General features: G+C 42.3%; 1 protein-coding gene across 1 annotated transcript in view; it reads left to right on the forward strand.

Moving 5' to 3' along the window:
• Positions 1-2,366: 2,366 nt before the first annotated feature.
• The window catches only part of ppp2r5b (protein phosphatase 2, regulatory subunit B', beta), a 37,695-nt gene continuing 21,461 nt past the window's right edge, over positions 2,367-18,600 (forward strand). Inside the window, exon 1 of the mRNA XM_041964595.1 lies at positions 2,367-2,559. Within this exon, the coding sequence (XP_041820529.1) occupies positions 2,367-2,559 (193 nt within the window). The remainder of the gene's footprint in view (positions 2,560-18,600) is intronic.

Raw genomic sequence — 18,600 nt, forward strand, 5'->3', positions numbered from 1 at the left:
GGCTGAGGGACCGGCGGCAAGACAGTCAGCGTGAGATACGGGAGCATCCGGTCCTAGCTTTCAAAATAAAACGTTTACAACCAGCCCGCCCTGCAACAGTTTTTCCAGTGAAGCAAGAATGTATAGCAAAGTGTGGCGCTGACCAAATCAATTAGGACAGAATGCATTGTACCCAAGCTTAGTGTTGGTTGTGTAACTGGATTCTGGTGATACCATGCTTTTAGATGAATACTGCAGCAAAAAATGGAAATGGTCTTTTTGTTTTGAACACATCAGATTGGTGTGTGGGTTTTGGCAATACAGAAACACACTAATCTGACGGGAGTGTCTGAGATGTAAATGTTAGTAGGACTGAGTGGACAAAATCATAGCCATATCGATCTTTGGTCAGGGTTTAAATCATGAGCTATTCACAAAGAAATGGAGCATGTCAGTGAATTTATTCTGTATGAATCATAATTTTGCACTCATGCTCCGATCTAGCTAATTAAGGTGCAAAAACGTCAAGAAATATCAGTGAAATAGCACCACAATACATGAAATATTGTTATAAAAGAAAGGATCATGGCTGTGCACTCATCAGATCAGCGTTTCAACACATCTTGCTTTTCAAGTGGGAGACTTTCCACCTCATTTCTTTGATTTTATCTTGCAAGCCAATATTGTTATGTCCGTTAGCCTCACACAGCAGGCCAAAGTTTCCCAACCTCTTCAGGATGAGATGGAATGAGAGGAATGAGATAGAAAATCTAAATTTCCATGAACACAGTGCTTACCTACTGTTACTTGCCTACATTTAGCCATTTAAATTCACATTCACTGTTAGTGGGAATAAGTTCACAACACTTGAGTTGTATTTGCACAAACAAAATAAACATGTATTAATGGTTTCAGGCTTATAGGCTGATATCATCTCTATTTTTTTTGTTCACACTAAGTTTGGAATATTTGAAGCAAAATATCAACTGCCTCCATAACAGGCTTCACATAAGCAAGCACACTTTTTCTTAGTTTATTTTGAAAGCTAGATTGCCTCATTTCCGGTACACTCCTGACTCACTGCGTGCTCTTTGACGCAGCTCGCTGAGGCGCTGTAGGGCGACCGGATAACGGGATCCGAGAAGGGGGACAGGAGCAAAACGCGTCAGTCTGACAAACACAGACGAGGTGCTATTGTATAACACAGGCCTTCAATCTTTCAACTCCAGGCTGCTGCTACTTCAGGAGCGGCTGCTTTCTTCTCTTTTTCTATTTCGTCGCTCTTGTCCCGCCGCGGAGGTAGAGACGGAGCGGAGCAGCGGGGCACGGTGTTGCATCGGCCGCTGGCGGAGGACCTGCACATGTCGGCGCGGTGAGGGACCGTTTGTTTCCCCGCCCCGATAACGGTCTGAGGACGGCAGGAGGAGGACGTTGTGTGGAGGGGGTGCAAACCGCGGCGAGAGCAACATTATCAACCTCTGAGGGAAGAAAAGAAACATCAAAATAAGCAGGTGCGGCCGTTTTAACGGTCGAAAGAGGATCCGTTAAAAACGAGCCAGAAGGACAACAGTGATGCGGCAGCCGAGGTGGGCCCAGATTGATGATTTTATGATATCATCATCCACCGCCAGGACCGATCACTGATTTTATTGATAAGGAGCGTCATCGAGGGGAATACGATACAAACTGATCTGGGGCCCGTTTGTTTGTTTTCATCTGGATAAACAGGAGGAGGTTAATCGGCACCTGATTGCATTGATTTCTTTACATAAGGAGCTGTGTGATCAGCGATAGAAATATATATCCACATTTAGGCCGATGACTTAGTGTGTGTGTGCGTGTGTGTGTGTGAGAGAGAGAGAGACGCCAACACATCAGCAGAGAGGTGCGCGCGCGCGTGTTTGTGTATGTGTGTGTGTGTGTGTGTGAGGAGGCGCGCCTGTCTGAACATCATCTGGTAGCTGTGCAGGCTACTCCTCCACGGGGATGATACACAAGCGATTTCTCATCTGTGCGTGAAAAACAGAAGAATCAGGGATGCTGCTGCTGCTGCTGCTGCCATTTCCAGTCCGGCTCTGATAGAGACAGCGAGGCGCACAGCACGGGACTGCTGGACATCCTGAAAATATCTCTCCTCACCTCTCCTCCGCCTCTGCACCTTGCCCCCCTTCCCTCCCCTTTATCTCTCACCCCTCTCCTCCTTCTCCTCTACCACCCTTAAGCGTCTATTCATCCTGATCAATTCATAATCCATCTGCGATTCAGAAAGCCACCCACTCCTCCATCCTCTCCCCCATTCACCCATACATCCTCTTGAGCACCTCTTTACGCACTCGGTCGCGCAGAGGCACGCACGCACGCACGCTCCGCCGCCATCTACGGCCATCATGGAGACGACCAAGCTGCCTCCGTCCAGCCCGTCCTCGCCGACCACCAGCTTCTCGGTGCCGTCCGCGGAGAAGGTGGACGGGTTCCCGCGCAGGTCGATGCGCAGAGCCCGACAGAGGAGGTCCCACAGCTCGTCCCAGTTCCGCTACCAGAGCTCCCAGGTGGAGCTCACCCCGCTGCCCCTGCTCAAAGGTGAGACACTGCTTCACTGTGGCAGCCACGGGTCAATGTCAGAGACTGGGGTGTGTGACAGGAAGGGGATGAAAAGTCCAGGTCACCATAAACTCACTGTTTCACTTTAGATATGATGGAAAAGATGAGAGTGGATGTCATCCACTGACTTTATGTAAGACACCCATTGAGCAGTGCTGTGGAGAAGGTCTATTGATGTAATTTCTATTGATAGGTGTCCACTGATAACAAACTGTCCTCTCTGTCCTTGTCCTTCCTAACTCACAGAGGTGATCGCAGTGGCTTTGATTTATTGTGTGATAGGAGTCTGCTTTCAGATTACTTTAAAGGCCTGTTGTTGCCATATTCTGTTTGGAGGCTGAGACAAACAATTGTTTTGTTTTGTTTTTTATCACTGATTCATAATTTTCTCGATTAGATGGCAGGAAACAAATCAGAAAAAAAGATCTTCATCCCAGTTTCCCAGGAGAGATTGAGTTTTCAATGACTTAAAACAGAGAAAAACAGCAAATCTTGAGGTCGAAGCAGCTGAAATCAGTGAATTTTTGGCAGTTTTGTTTGAAAAATGTATGTTTCAAGAGTATTTTCAATCACTTGAGTAATTGAATTATTGCATCATTTCAGGTTCCATCTGCGCTGTCTTATATTTAGGCAATGTTAGGATTCGATTACGTGTATTGCCAAAGCAGATCAAGATAAATAGAAGAGGATACTGTTGGAGGCATATTGGATGAGTAAGAAATGGTGCATTTTCCTTCCAATTATCACAATTTCTGAGCAGCAATCATCAACTCTACTCTATGTTAACGCCAACATGTTCAAATAGCAGGTCTCACAAAACTACGAGTTGTGATCGAGTTGATCATGAATGTTAGTGTGTTTTTCCAAGAAACTCTGCTTTAATCTGTGGCTCAGAGTGAGTTTGTCCAAACGCTTAAGTTCACGTTCATGTATGCCGAGTCGCTGAGCTTGATGTTGGCCACTTACGCACTCGTTAAAACGCAGCACCATCGAACATCTGTCTGCTTCCTTGATTGGTTGATGAGGAAATGGGAGAATCATGTCTCCATTACGAGGCCTTTCCCCTTGACAGGCCTCTGTTGAGAAGAACTGCCTCTTAATCTTCTCACTAGATAAACCTCAAACAAAAATACATAAAATACAAAACATGCTCGTAGAGATTGTGGCGGTGTAAAGATCTTGACATTCAGATTGATATGACATCCCTCATAAAGGCAGTCAGAGCTGCACTATTTGCAGATCTGTAGTTGCCATAGCTCTAACCTCAGAGCTGCAGTTACTACACCGAGGCCACATTGATCTGTGTGAGCTTGTTCTGTATCCTCTCTGAATGAAGGCATGAGGCTGCAAAGACATGGAACCCACTGGCTTTCATTTTATGCTATACTCTACTATATCAACCAGCTCAATCTGCAGACGGGTGTGGGTGGGGTTTGATGTGATACAATTAGGAAAAGAGGACTGTCACAGAAAAAAGTGGGATTTTGCTTTTCCCTAGACATGTTAGCTACATCAGTAAATAAGACCTTAAATGGTTCACTGATTAATCAATTAGTCATTTGACAGCAGATGAACTGTTTTCTAATGTTAGTAATGGAATTATGGACATTTATTAAGGAAAAATGCCAAACATTTTCTGTTTCTATCTTCTCAAATGTGAGGATTTGATGTTTTTCTCTCTTACTGTGGCTGTAAATTGAACATCTTTTTGTTTTGGACAGTTGGTTGACAAAATAAGAACTTTGCCTTGAGCTCTGGCCGATTGGGTTGCTCAATTTTCACCCTTTTGTGACCTTTGAAATTGATTAATAAACAACCTGACTGATGAATCCATTCAAAATGATCGTAAGTCGCACTCCTAGAGTCAACATCAGCATGAGCAGTGGGCAAAAACGAACAGACATATCATGAGAAGGTTTGCCTGTTCTGGGGCTATTGTAGAAATATGGCGGTGCAACACAGTGGCCTCCATAGAAGAGGACACGCTCCCTCCCACAACAACTCTTATTTTTACAATTATTAATTTTACACTAATGAAAACATACTTAATGAGTATTATATTCCATTTCTGCCATATTCTGCCATTTAATCCGCCTAAATCTTATACAGCGGTTCTTTAAAGCCACACTATGTACTTTTTGAAAAAAGAAATGACACATTCCTCATCTTACAAATGAAAAAGAATTCCCAAGAAATAAAATGAAAAATGCACCTTTACTTTATTTAATGCAGTTTGAGGTTTTGCTGCTACAGCATGACTTGGTCTGGTATGACCAGGAGCATTTTCTGGCTAGTATTCGCAAACTTAAGCTTGACGTTGTTGAATCAGTTCAATGACATTATGGCTCTTCTATACATGCGTTACGGTTAGGCTACGTTTTACCGTACAATTGCTTTAAGCCCTGAAAGATGTCTTCTTGCTAGACTTTGTGTTTTGACAGCCAGTAAATGTCAGAGATATCCGAGTCAATATTTTTGTACCTTTTCTTTCAGGTCACACAGTAAACAAGACCTATGCCTTCATGTTCCTTCACCTTTTTTCACATATATGCTTTCTCAAGAGCTGTTCTATCTCTACCTATTTATCTACACCTATCCCTCACCTTGCGTATCTTCTTTCTCTTTCTTTCTAATCTGTGTGTGCAGCACAAGGGCACATTGTAAGTCCTCATATATGCCTCTGACCCCTTTTTATAAGGTTACTCCCTCATTCATGTAGCCTGCAATCTCTTCCCATTAACCCTCTATGAAGAGAAGACCTTTCTGCTTTTAGAGATGATAGGAGGTGTGTGCAGCTGTGTGCTCTGACGTGTTTTTACACCTTATTTCCCCGGCTTCGACTTCCTCTCTGAGGGTGTGTGCAGCATGATGATGGAGGGTTTCCATTGCATCTTTACAGCACCGTTGGTTCAGACCTCTGTGTGCATACGTGTTGTAGACTTCATAGCCTGAAGTCCCAGTTAGCACATTGCTGCTGCACCGCTGCGGCACTGTTTCTGGATCCCCAGGAGGAACTGATAGTAAGATCCTGCAGCACTGGTGCAGGAGAGAAGCCTGGTGTGGGGAAGTCTTTAACGGGCAGTATGTAGGCCAAGTGTAGACAGACTTGTGGGTGTTTTGCCCTCCAGGGAATCACATTCCTATTGTTAATTTGAACTCCTCCTCCTGTTAACAATGGCACATCTCTTTCACTTTAAGCCCTGAGCAAATCTTCATCTCTGCTCACAGTTTCATGCTGACTATAAGATGTAGTAGACACAGAAATATGTATATGGCAAATAAGAATGAAGGTGTGACTAAAGAAAAAGCTGGAGCACAGCATGAAAGGTGAAATCCACCCTGAAACACCCTAACACTGTCAGACTGTCAACGTCAACAATGCGTTCTTGTGGATCAGTGTTGTTGTTTGATGCTGTATTATAGACAACTAGCCAAAGGAATTACATTTTCTGCACAGCTACAATGGTTTGACAACAAGTTGTAGATATTAGTCTCAGAGAGAGGAAGAGCCTCAATGTTTTGGACAAATTTCAACAGTCAAAATGGGAAGATATCCATCACAGAAGAGACAGACATACTGATTCCTAGCTTCAATCAATCAGAATGCAATGCAGCCACAGCTTGCATCTTTGCAGATCTGTCATCAATAATGTGTGAAACACCGTACTCGAAACAGACCTTTTTTGAAATTTGAGCATCCAGATATATTTTCTCCATCTGCCCTCAGCTTTCTGGACCTGAAAAACTTACTACGGAGATTGCAGGAAGTTGCTAAATGTAGCATAAGTGCATAAAGCAGATTTTTGGAAATTTGGATAAACAAGAAACATTTCACAGATTCCCAACTGGAGTGCACTCATCACCATGAATTGTTATCTAACTATGTATCTGAAGGTGGATTTACCCTTGATATAACCAAGTCAGGCATCTTATTTATTTTTTTTTTTTTTGCTGTGTTACTAATATCTCTGCGCACAGTTAAGGTGTTATACACTGAAGTTAAACACAGCCGACACACATGGAAACATGGATAAGTCGATCCTAAGGTGAGATACACTATCCTCGTGGTGCTCCAGTAAACAGTGAACTGATCTGGAACACTGAACCAATAAAAGAGCAGCAGGGATGGTCAAGGCAGCCAATTAATCCACAGATGAAAGGTGAAGGATACAGGGGACCTATAATCCTTTTACAGTGTGTTCATGTTTGGCCACAGGCCTGCGGCAAACACATGCACAGGCACAGGCATTTCACCCCTTTACGGACACTGTGTTCTTGGACCAGAGCTGGACTTCAAAGTGGTTGCAGTGTACTGCCGTGGATGGTTCATGTCTATAGCAATGGATGTACTTGAATATATATGGTTACATTTTCCATTAAGGTCTATTTTGTGAAAACACAGCACACTTCTGAACCCTCTTTGGATGCAGAAACAGTTAGTCTTGCCGACCCTTTCAGCAGGCATTTGTGTTGTTTATTGAACTACAAACTATCCAGTAAAAAGTGGGGATGATCACTGCCTTTACAGCTATTAGCAGTCGCTCCATTTCAAGTGATTTCTCTTTTATCATTGTTTAAATGTTCCTGTTAAAAATGGAGTTTGAGTGTAAGTACTGCTGAAGGGCCCCAAATGAGGTGATGATTAAGTCATGCAGAGGCGCCAGGGCTCGATCAACTTAGTGTTTCTCTGGGACCCAGGCAAATTAAAATCTCTAGTATCTGCTGTCACAGTTACAGAGACACCAGATGGGTATAAAAAATGTTTTCAGACACAGTGAAAGCATTCCCCTCCTTTCTTGTTTCTCAACACTTCAATCGTCACATTAAATAATAAACCACTTGAGGATGGTGCCCAGTAAAGATGGTGCTGGGAGTTAATGGTTCTGGAAAGTAGCCCAGTACAGCTAACTGGCTGCTATCATCTACTTAGGGTTTCCATTTTGTTCAGAATTAGACTGGAAGGAAATAAAAATAATCTATCTATCTATCTATCTATCTATCTATCTATCTATCTATCTATCTATCTATCAATCTATCAATCTATCTATCTATCTATCGTGGTGTGCTAGCTAGGTATGCTAGCTAGCTAGCTAAAGATGCAATGCAACCAATAGTCCAAAACCCAAAAGAATTATGCTTAATAATCTATCTATCTATCTATCTATCTATCTATCTATCTATCTATCTATCTATCTATCTATCTATCTATCTAAACAAACAAACTAGCAAAACAAGCTTGTTAGCTAAACAGCTATGTTTGGCTCTCTAATTAGCTATTTAAAGATAAACAAGTGTGATAAAACAGTGTTGATAAATTTTGCCAAACTGAAGTAAAATCTATCATGCGTCATAGCTGATCATGTAAGATGTTGCTTGTTGCAGATTTATCAGAGTGGATTATTGAGTTGCTCTCTCCTGGTCGTCCTCCATGTCTTCAGTTACACTGCAGCTCTCTGCCTAACTAGAGAGCAGGCTGTTAGCTCAGCGCTCCTCCCCAGCTGCGATGCTCTCCCCCGGGGCCACAGACACCAGCCAGGCTTCCCGGTCACGGGTGTTGTGCTGTCGCTGGCAGGCTAACTAGGCTAAGGTCACATTCCTGCCCAACATCAAGTCAGCAGATATTAACAAAATTAGGATCGAGATTTATGCCTTATTCGCACATCAAAGACAGTTTGCACAAATGTAGTTGAGGATGATTTTCCGTTTAAACACAAGAAGATCATTGAACCAACGGTCTCTGATCCTGCAGCCAAACAAGGCAGCACCAGACTCCTTGCTTCTGACCTTGAGAAATGCTCAGTTTCAGATGCCACTGTAGTTAATTTGTCGATTTCTTTCCCACCTCTTCCTTTGCTGCTCACTCGCTACACTTGGTGTTAAAATGCAAAATGCATGTAGTGATATTAATATTTGTTATATAGGCTATGCTCTCGGCATGCACTTCAATCAGAAGTGATCAGCTTTGTCAGACCACTCGGCTTGCGTTTTGATTTGACTTACAAAGAGGATGGACCATCCAGGTGAAAATACATTTCACACCAAATATTGTCATGGTGCATAGAAATGTTAATACTAATGGAAAGGTGATCAAAATAGCGTGATGAGGGATGTAGGTTAGGAATAGGTTTGACACTTGTGGGTTTTACTGTGTGAGTTGGTCAGTAATTCTATTCTGAGCCGAGTGAGGATGAAATCTTACAGAGGCGCCACATTCACCAAGTATTTATTATGGCCTGAGTGTGTGTTTGTCATTGTGAAAAGCATGTATTTATGCATGGCGATCACGGGACGTTGAGGAACAGTGTTTGCCACCAGCAGCTACCTCAGCAGGCGCTCAAAGTGAAAACACACCAAAAAGACTTTCTGCTCCGACTGGCACCACGTTCTTACATCTTTCGCCACCGGGTGGTTTTACGAAGCCCGCAATGCATTTTTAACTGCAGTAAATGGTGTAAAGATCTAAGCTGTCATGACAGGAGACCCAATGCATATGAAAGGTTCTGCTACGCCTGTTTCATAAAAAAGGACATCCTCACAATGGGCCTCATTTTCTGAATTTAAAATGAGGGCATTATCACACATGTATCTCTATGTGGAAGTCACAAGATGATCATACTAAAACTATTCCTGTAAACTGTGTGTCACGAGAGGCTCTAGTTTCGATGTCCTAGTTAAAAAAAAAAGCTAAATTTTATCAGGCGCACCATCTGATCTGGAAAACAGCAGCAGATAAGGCCCAAAAAATGTTGATAGTCCAATTTTTTACCACAGCCGTTTCTTACAGTCAACTGAGGTGTTGGATTTCTTCTCATCAAAAATTGATACCTGGTTGTTTATTATTATCTCCCACACCAATGTGAAGGCAGTAAAGCGGCAAAACAGCAGCAGGCCAAATTGCTGTTTTGAAAGTGAATCGACACGCTCGGCTCCTGCATGCTTCTCTGGGTGCTGAATCCTCCAAACAGCGCAACATAAAAATCATTAATAGGAAAGCACTCGCATCAAGTAATTAAAAGATGGATGTTTCATGCAAACACCCTTCACTGTGCAAGCTAGCACCAGAATCTCTAATTGCTGTTTTAAACATGCAAAAGAAATATCCATGCAACAAAATAGCCGCGAATGATGGCTTCTGTCCTTGACGTTTCCATCGGTGGCTGCCAGCAGTTGTGGCTTTTCAAAGAGCTGCTGAGTGGCTTCAAATAACTACCATGTCAGGCCCTGAAGGATGTTGTGTGAGCTTAGAGTGCTAAATCTCCCGTACCTACACAAAACCCATCCTGCTTTTTGCTATTAGCATTTAAGCATCTCTAAAAGCCACAAAACACCCTGCAGATGAGCCCTGCAGACAATGTAACTGGATCAGGTTTTGTTTCACAGAAAAACAGATGGTGAGTTGAACCAGAGTGAGCTTACAGGAAGAATTAAATATTGTTAAACATTTAGGGACAGTAGTAATGTGAAGTATCAGTTTATGTGCTCATACTCCCTGTTAAAATAATGATCCCTATTGGAGACCAGCAAGTAGTCAGTTGTTTTGCAATGAGGGTTTCTTGCAGTATTGCATCTAAACATTTGCCTAATTACGCTATCAGCCCAATGGATGCTGTTTAACAGGTCAAAGTGTACTTTTGCAAGCTCTCTATTTCTATGGAATGATCGGAAATGCATTTAAAAAGCCCCGACTGTCGTCTGCGACGGGACAAAAATACACTGCTGCTCGTGTTTCATAACGTACTCAAAAATGGGCCATTTTCAACTGCTAACAATGAAGGGATCAGAAGGAAAGCCTGCCGTCAGACATGTGCGTTATGAAATCTTAAAGACTACATAATATATTAGAGTGAGAGACGAGTATGATTTAAAGGACAGAATGTCCTTACATTATCTGTGCCGCCTCATAAAGGTGAGAAAACACTGTACAGGAAGCATTTTAAATAAAACCTGTGCTTGAGGTGAAAAAAGACACAGGACAGGGTTGACATGTCAGGTTGCGTTTTGCAAATGTCTGACAACTTCTTACCTAAACCACTGTCTAATTGAACAGGCCTCTGTAGGTCTCTTAACTGTTAACTTATTGTCCGACCTTGCCTACTTTCAGTTAGTTAGTTAGCTGACAGTTAGCAAGTGTGTTACGGCTAGTGTGTCAGCGGTCAGCTCCGGCTAACCCTGCCAGTATGCCACCGAGTTTGTAGAAGCACATGTTTTGCTAAGATGCATGACTTTTGACTATTAGACCAAAGTTGCAGCAAAACCACTGAGTGTGTGGAATTAAACAAAGGCACGTTTTACTGCTTAGCCTCTTGACTGTAGCCTATTATTTCTGCTTTTAATGCTCACCAGACTCACTTTAAAACCACAACTTGCTCACCTGCAACACTCAGAACTATTTTAGTATACTGTGTGTCACAGAGGAACACAACAGCCATAGTAATCTCCATAAACAGATATCTGCATATGAATGCAGAATCCATAGGCGAAGGACAAGATTTTGGAGTCAGAGGAGCTTGAGCGTGGTTCCCGTTTGTAGTCTCTTTGTAGTCCGAGTAGTATTGACCAATTGTGTTCGGGCGGGCTTTGGTTGCATGCAGGTAAAGTCGGAGAACAAAAAGAGTTGGAGCACACTGGCCGAAATGCAATCTCAGAACCCGTCAGCTATGATGATTTAGCTTCATATTAGCTTTTTTTAAAAAAAAATGAATTGAGTTGATATGCAGCTATCTGTTCATAGAGATTAGCCGAAAATGTTGTCTTTGCATCTCATGTGTCTTGTCGGTAAACAATGACCAGATATCTGTTATCTAAATAGCCGCAGGCTAAGCTGAAAGCCCCAAAATATTGGCCATTGCCCCCGAAGCTAAATCATCATCAGACAATAGCCCATGGGCTCCAAGATTGCAGACGCACTGTTTCATTTGGTAACAATTGCCACAGATAGCTGCTTGTGACAAATAGCCCTGCATATCTCAGGTGCATTCCCCTGCTTAGATCTAATTTCTGTTGTATCTGTTGGCCACGATGTGATACTGTACTTGTCAAAATGATATATTGCCTGTGCAGCATGACATAACCTCCCATGATTTAAGTCGCATGTTAACCTGCATGAGATGATGTGTTTGTTTGTGTTTTCCTTTTTGTTTGTCCGGCATGTGTGTTTGTCCCCATTATGATAATGAACGTACGTCAGGTTCTGTTTTAAATGTGCTGTTTACTGTCAAAGAGTCACCTTCTCTCACAGATTGCATGTGGGAGATTGAATGATTGTGTGTGTGTGTGTGTGTGTGTGTGTGTGTGTGTGTGTGTGTGTGTGTGTGTAAGGGAGAGGCCAGCTGGATGGGCCTGGTATTGGGTTACAGAAAGCATGGAGTAGTTTTTGCTCTATGACTGTCTCATATCAATTAAGAGGGAGAGTGGAGGAGAAAGTGAGGGGGGTGGTGAAAGAAATGGAGTGGATGAGGAAAGAGGAAATGACTGAACATTAAGTTGACAGGTGGAGGAGGAACAGTGGGAGGAGGAGAGATGGCGAGACAAAAAAAAAAAGGCAGGGGATATTGCAGGGGGAGGATGTAATGAAACGGCTAGCAATGCAATAAACACAACCGCTGCTGTGTCACTGAAGAAAGAGTTGATTCTTAAAGGAATGCGCTGAGGCTCAGGCAAATAAACCCTCTGATTGAATCACTACAAGTTTCACCTTTGCGGGTGTTCACTATTAAATGTGCTCATGTGGTTTTTGAGGCAGTGCAAAGCTGAGTAAACAAAGAAAATCAAATAGCGTGCATGCAGGGGGGATGTGTCGGGAATCTGTCTTGAAGTCAGTTGTTAAGAAAGATTTGTTGGAGGTGCGATGAGGTACTGAACGCAGAAAACATTTGCAAATGCACGCAATGAATCAGCCAGGCTCAATCAAGGACAAGACAAAGTGAGATTTTGTTTTTCATTCATCGCGTTTCCTCCGTACGCCGTGCCTGGTGTGTGCGCTGCACAGCAAACCAACAGATTATCATTCAACAAGTGTGGGTTACAGAGCTGCTAATCAAACGTCGAGGATGTCTCCAGCTGGGATAACCGTCTCCCGTGTTTGTTTGCTTACTGTCTCCAGTTTGTGTTTACATCTCGCTCAGCAAACATCGCTTTAGGAGGAGAATTTCGACGTCTAAAAATCCCTGAAAGTCGTTCTGCCGTCAAGGAGAATTTGGGACTTGGAGGAGACATATCCAGTAGCCCAAAGAACTGCCATCTGGTTTTAGCGATGCTGCTTGAAATCTATTTACTGATAGCGATTTAGCTGATTATCGGCGGAGTACGCGACAAAAAATAGTGGACAACAGAGCATACAGATACAGTTTGAACCACAGCCTGTAACACCCAGCTGCTCTCTGTTCATTATGCTGTGTGGTCGAAATGTGTATTATTAGAATCACTGGATTATTCAAAGATGGGCTTAGTGCACCACTTAATCTTTTGCAATGACTTAGCCTTCCTTGACTGCCTTTGTTAAAGAGAGGATTGGACTGTTCCGTCTCTGTCCGTTGAATACACTGTATAAAGACTTTCTGCCATGTTTTGGATCCACTGCCATCAAAGTACAAAGGTCTTCAGATACAATAGCTGTCACTTTGATTGTCAATCAGTCATGAGGTTCACTTCAGTCATTTATATTTTTCAGATGGTAGCCATCTTCTGGTGACTGTCCTTAGAAATATGTCTTCTTTAATGCTCAGAAGGTCACAGCATTAGTTTGTTTTTGTGTTTTAGCTTAAAAAACAGAAAAAAAAAGTTTCTTAAAAGCTAGAATCCAAGGACATCGTTTTATTGATTTTTGGTGAAATTGATTGTGACCCTGCAAACATCTCTTTGAATTAGGATTTTATTCTCTGTCTTCAAGAGAGTAATCAAAGTCCCCCTCCCCTCAAAATATGTTTTTGTTCAGATGCATCGGCAGAGTTTGTTTCCACATTCGTCTGCTGAAAGTGGAAAGTTTGCGCTCCAGTTTTAAGGGGCGGGCCTATGAGCATCATTTGTGACATCACAACCATTTTGGAAGCTAAACCTGGTCCAATATTCAAATTTACACAAGTGTGATGTGGAAACCTGAAGCCTCGAGTGCACAAACACTGACTCTGACTTTTCAGTAAAGTAGGAGACAGAGAGTGAGAAACTTTTAAAACAACATATATTAGCATATTCATAGATTCAGGCTTTTTTAATGAGGGGGAAGGAGTAGATGTCATGTTAAAGATTTTAACAAGATAGAAGAACTTTTTTGTGGAAAAACCATATCAGAAACACATTATTAGTGAAAGTACAGTGTTTTATGTACATCTTAAAACATGCCTGGAGGGGCTCTTGAACAAAAAATAATTTATACACCTCAAGGTTGACTTTTTTTAAACTTTCAACCACATCTCACAGATTTCATTAGCAATTTGAAGTTATTTCAGTTTCCTTCATTTTACAACCGCTGGTTATCATATGACAGACGTGCCATAGTTTGGTCACCGGAGGACAACTGATCCAACTTCAGTCTGCTGGTGAAGACTGTGAGATACCGTTGAAAGGTAGTAAGGGAAAAAGCCAGAAAGTGGAGTGAGTTTAAGTTACATTAATTGATTTTTTCCAGCTGCTTTGAGGCAGTGGAATAAACTTTAAACACAATGCTGACATGTCATGTTTTAAGGTCGTCATTTTTAACATGTTAGCAACGAGTTGCCTTGTTACACATCCGGCAGACACCGAGCAACACTAGCATTCATTTGGGTCTTGTCTTTGTCCACCTAGCAGTAGTTTAATATTCACTCTCCTTTTAGCTCTGTTTTTGGTCTCCACCAACTCCTCAGAGAAATATATGGCTCTTAAACAGCTAAATGCAGCTAACGTCGTCTGTCAGCTGTTTCGTGCTGGGCAGGTGATGTATAGGGGGCGCCTGCCTGCCACGTTGATGAGAGCGCTGAGACTGAACCAAAACAGTTAAGTTGTGAACTAATTAAAACAATGAGCTGAAAAATGTTATAACTCTCTATACAGATGAGTCAGGTGATAATTCTCTGTGGGGTTGTCACTATGAGCAATGGCTTAAGCATGAAGATGCTGCTTTTTTAATAAATCCTATTAAAGAGCGCATACTTTCATCAAAACTGAACAAAAACACACCATTGTAATTTGCTTTCTGACCCTGAAAACATTCCACAGAATTTCAAAACTGGTCTCTGTTTTTGTTATTTTAGTAAGTGGAGTGGAAAAAAATCCACATCCAGATCAAAATCTGAATATAATGAATTGTTCCTTGGCCCAAGACCAATCTGGCCACCGAATGTCAGGAAAATCTGTTCATAATTTGGTGAGAGCTCCTGCTGACAGACAGACAGGCCAACTGAGAGGAAGAAAGCATAACATCCTCAGCAGAGAGCGCAAACATGTCCAAAAATGTGCTTAGTTTTTCCGAGTTCTGTCAGTAAGCTTGATTACCTGCAGCAGACTGTACATACAACTGTATTTACAGGCTATATGCTAATACCCAGCCGGGCTCATTACCTGTTCTCGGCACCATCACCGAGTGACAGCTTCCGAGTATTTCCTGTTCTAATTTAAAGCAGTGGGATGATTCGTCCTGTTCGTTCTTGGCACGTTTAACACCTGTTTTCCATTCATCCCTCTTGAAAATCTGAAGATGGGCGATGGGAGGGGGGTGCAGTCAATCACACGTGATACCATCCCTCTTCAATTTTCCTTTCTAATCAGCCTGTTTATAAGCAGGATAATGGATAATGTCTGGTGCATGTTTCCCCAGACAGTTTGTCGCGGTTGTGGATGTGTTATCAGGAGGATTAGATTATTTAGAGATGGACTTAAAGTGCGTCACTTAAACCCCTTAAGGTGATATTTATATTGCCCTGACTTCTACACTGCATGGTTTCTCACTTTTGATAGCTGCTGTAGCTCCCTTCTACTATTTATAACTGTTTCTTTCACTTGCTTTCCTTCTTTATCTGCCTCCATCCCCTTCTGTATCCATCTTCCCGTCCCCCTCCCTCCCCATCCTCTCTTCCTCCCTGCGTCACTGTATCTGTGCATTGAGCATGAGTGTGTGTGCTTAATGACAGAGGTGCAGGGGCGGCTTGGATGGAAGCTAAAACAGAAGCTGTCCTCCTCTCGCTCCGTCTCTCTCTGTCACACACACTCAGCCCCAAACAGAATAACTGTTATTTAAAGACTGGAGCTGTACTTGCTCATTTGAGGAGAGGAGGGAAAAAAAAAAGGAAGCCTGAGAGAGATTGATGGGTGGAGTAGATGAAGGGAAGGATGGAGGGAGTGAAGAAGGGGGAGGAAAAGATGGGAGGCACCTCGTGATGGGAAGATGAGAGAGAGGCAGGAGGAGGACGAAGGGGATGATGTCATCTTTTAACCCTATACCGCTCCCCTCTCCTCCCTCCTGTTTCCTCCCCACATTCTTCCTCCTCTCCTCTCCTCTCCTCTCCATGTCTCTACCCTGCAGGACTATATTTAGATTTGTGCAGCTGTGTGTGTGTGTGTGTGTGTGTGTTTGTGTTTTGATGCTGTTGCAGGGAGCTTGGCACTGCTCAGTCTTATATGTTGCCGCTCATTTTACCAAATGCATCCACCACCACCCCCCTCCCTCCTCTCGCTGCCACCATCTTTTCTACGTCACCCGCTGTCTTTTCCCTCTCTGTGCGTCGGGTCGTCTTTTTTTTTTCCATCAGCCTTTTCCTCCTCTGTGTGTTTAAAGGATGAGTCTGGAGTTATTCTCCATTTCCCTTATTTTTAATGATGACTCAATGATGAATCAATGAATTAATGTTGCTAAGTGTTGTCTGTGGAGCCAAATCCTGATCTGTCTTTTCACTCTATTCCACTGTTGTCCGAAAACTCTATAAAAGCACATCAATGAGCTGCACTGTTTGGCTGGGTGATGTCTTCCTTCACTACAATGAACATGGACACTGTAGTTTATTTTGACTCAATCCCACATACACTGTCCTTCTGCCTCATGCACAACATGTGTATCAATCCACCACTGAAAATAGTCCCCAACAAACGCTCACTTCACTGCTGTTTGGCTAATGTTTCCTATAAACTACCGTGTACAGCTGCTTAAGGAAATGAGTACTTTCAGAAAAACGACAAAAAACGTTGTATTTGTGACCAGTTTTTACAGATTTTCCTCTCCAGTTGGAATCAAAGTTCTTGGGGCTGAGTTGGTCTGTGAACGAAGTATAATTCATCTAGTTCATCTTGCATATACGATAATGTGCCATTTGTGGTTTGTCTTTTGGTTTTTTTGGTGCTTTTCCTTCAACCAGTTTCGGATTCACACAAATGTACAAGCATAATGACAACAAGAGCGGCTCTAGCTCTCTTTTGTCAGCGGTACGTCGAAACATTTTTCTTAAATACAATTTGGAGAAAGAACAAAGAAAAAAGGAAGCTGAAGAGACAGAACCAGCCCACGGGATTTTCAATATAATTACACACTGTGTGGCTGAGCTGCTCTTTTTGTTGCGTTGTTATTACCTCCGCCAAGGTTATGTTTTTGGGTTTGGTTTGTTTGTTTGTTGGTTTGTTTATCTGTTTGGTAGCAGGATTACGGAAAAAGTAGCGGTCTGATTTTCATGAAACTTGGTAGAAAGGTGTAGCATGAGCTAAGGAAATTACAGGACGGACACACAAATGATTTTTCACTTCTGTTAACATTGTGAGACCAGTTGCGAGATTTGGCCTCAGTGGAATATGTCATCTTACAATCCAGTAGGTGGTCGTAATGTTCAGTGATGACATGACATAGCCGGTTGTAGAGCTACAATGACTCCACATCACAATCCACATTCATGTGTACCAGTCATCCTCTGGGGGAGCAGACACATGTCGTTCCTAATATAGAAAGCAGTTGTTATGACGCACTCTGGGACAGTGTTTACAAGGGAAAAAACATAGGGAAACAGGGAAACACATATCATGCAGCTAATTAAACCCTTACTCACATCTGACTGTGAATTGTCTGCAATAAACTCCTACAGAGATATTAAAGAAAAATGTTCGACCTATGCACTTCATGACTTCAGCTAGATACAAACCATGTTTTGACATAACTGTAACAGTTTTGGGATTATATCCAGACATATACACACAGTGGCTGTGCTTGCAGATTTGAATATCACAAAACAATTGGCTATTGGCCTCGGTGGAGGTCTGCGCTCTCCGAGTGCGATGCTAGTTTTGTTTTGTGTTTTGTTTTTGTGACATAAGCTTCTTGTCGTAGTGGCTGCTAAGCAGATCTCTTCCTCCTGTGGGTTTCTACAGTAGAGTTTTAATTACCTGTAAGTGTTTATTACATATTGAATCAGATCATTTGAGATTTTAAAAGACGAGTAGGCTGCTAACCTGATTCAGTTCATGCTAGTGGAGAGAATTTCTCATTAGACTCCACTAAATGTCTGGCAGTTTAATGCTTCCTTCTTTATGTTACTGTTTAATATCACACGGCACTCCTCAGTATCTGCAAAATAGAAAGTGATGCGGTGGCTGTCTAGATTGCATACAATATGTGACCTGTCTCTATGTGTCTCCCCTTTCACATGGAACAATGTGAAGAGGTGCTATTGGACTTTTTCATAGTCTTTTGTCAGATTTTTATTTTATTTTTTTGGTCAAAATATGTCTAAATTGGACTGTTATTGTTGCAACGTTCTCTTCATTTTTTGTTGTTGCTTCTTCACCACCTACGGCTCCTATTGAACCCTCAGCCATCCGTGGAGGGGGAATCTCTCATTAAGCTGCCTCTCCAGAGGTTTCTCACATATTTTTCCTCATGCACCAAAGACTTTTCTACTCTTCTTAGTCAGATACAGGAACCATTGTTGATGTGTGCCTGTAAATCTCTATTGTACATACGTAAGACATAGTACTTATATAATATTTGGCTTTACAATACACATTACTATTTTTCCAGTGTAATTTAATACTCTGTCAGTGGCTTGCACTGTAAAATTTGAAGTTGAGTAT

This window comes from Chelmon rostratus, chromosome 23 (genome assembly GCF_017976325.1).
Source record: "Chelmon rostratus isolate fCheRos1 chromosome 23, fCheRos1.pri, whole genome shotgun sequence".
Classification (NCBI taxonomy): domain Eukaryota; kingdom Metazoa; phylum Chordata; class Actinopteri; order Chaetodontiformes; family Chaetodontidae; genus Chelmon; species Chelmon rostratus.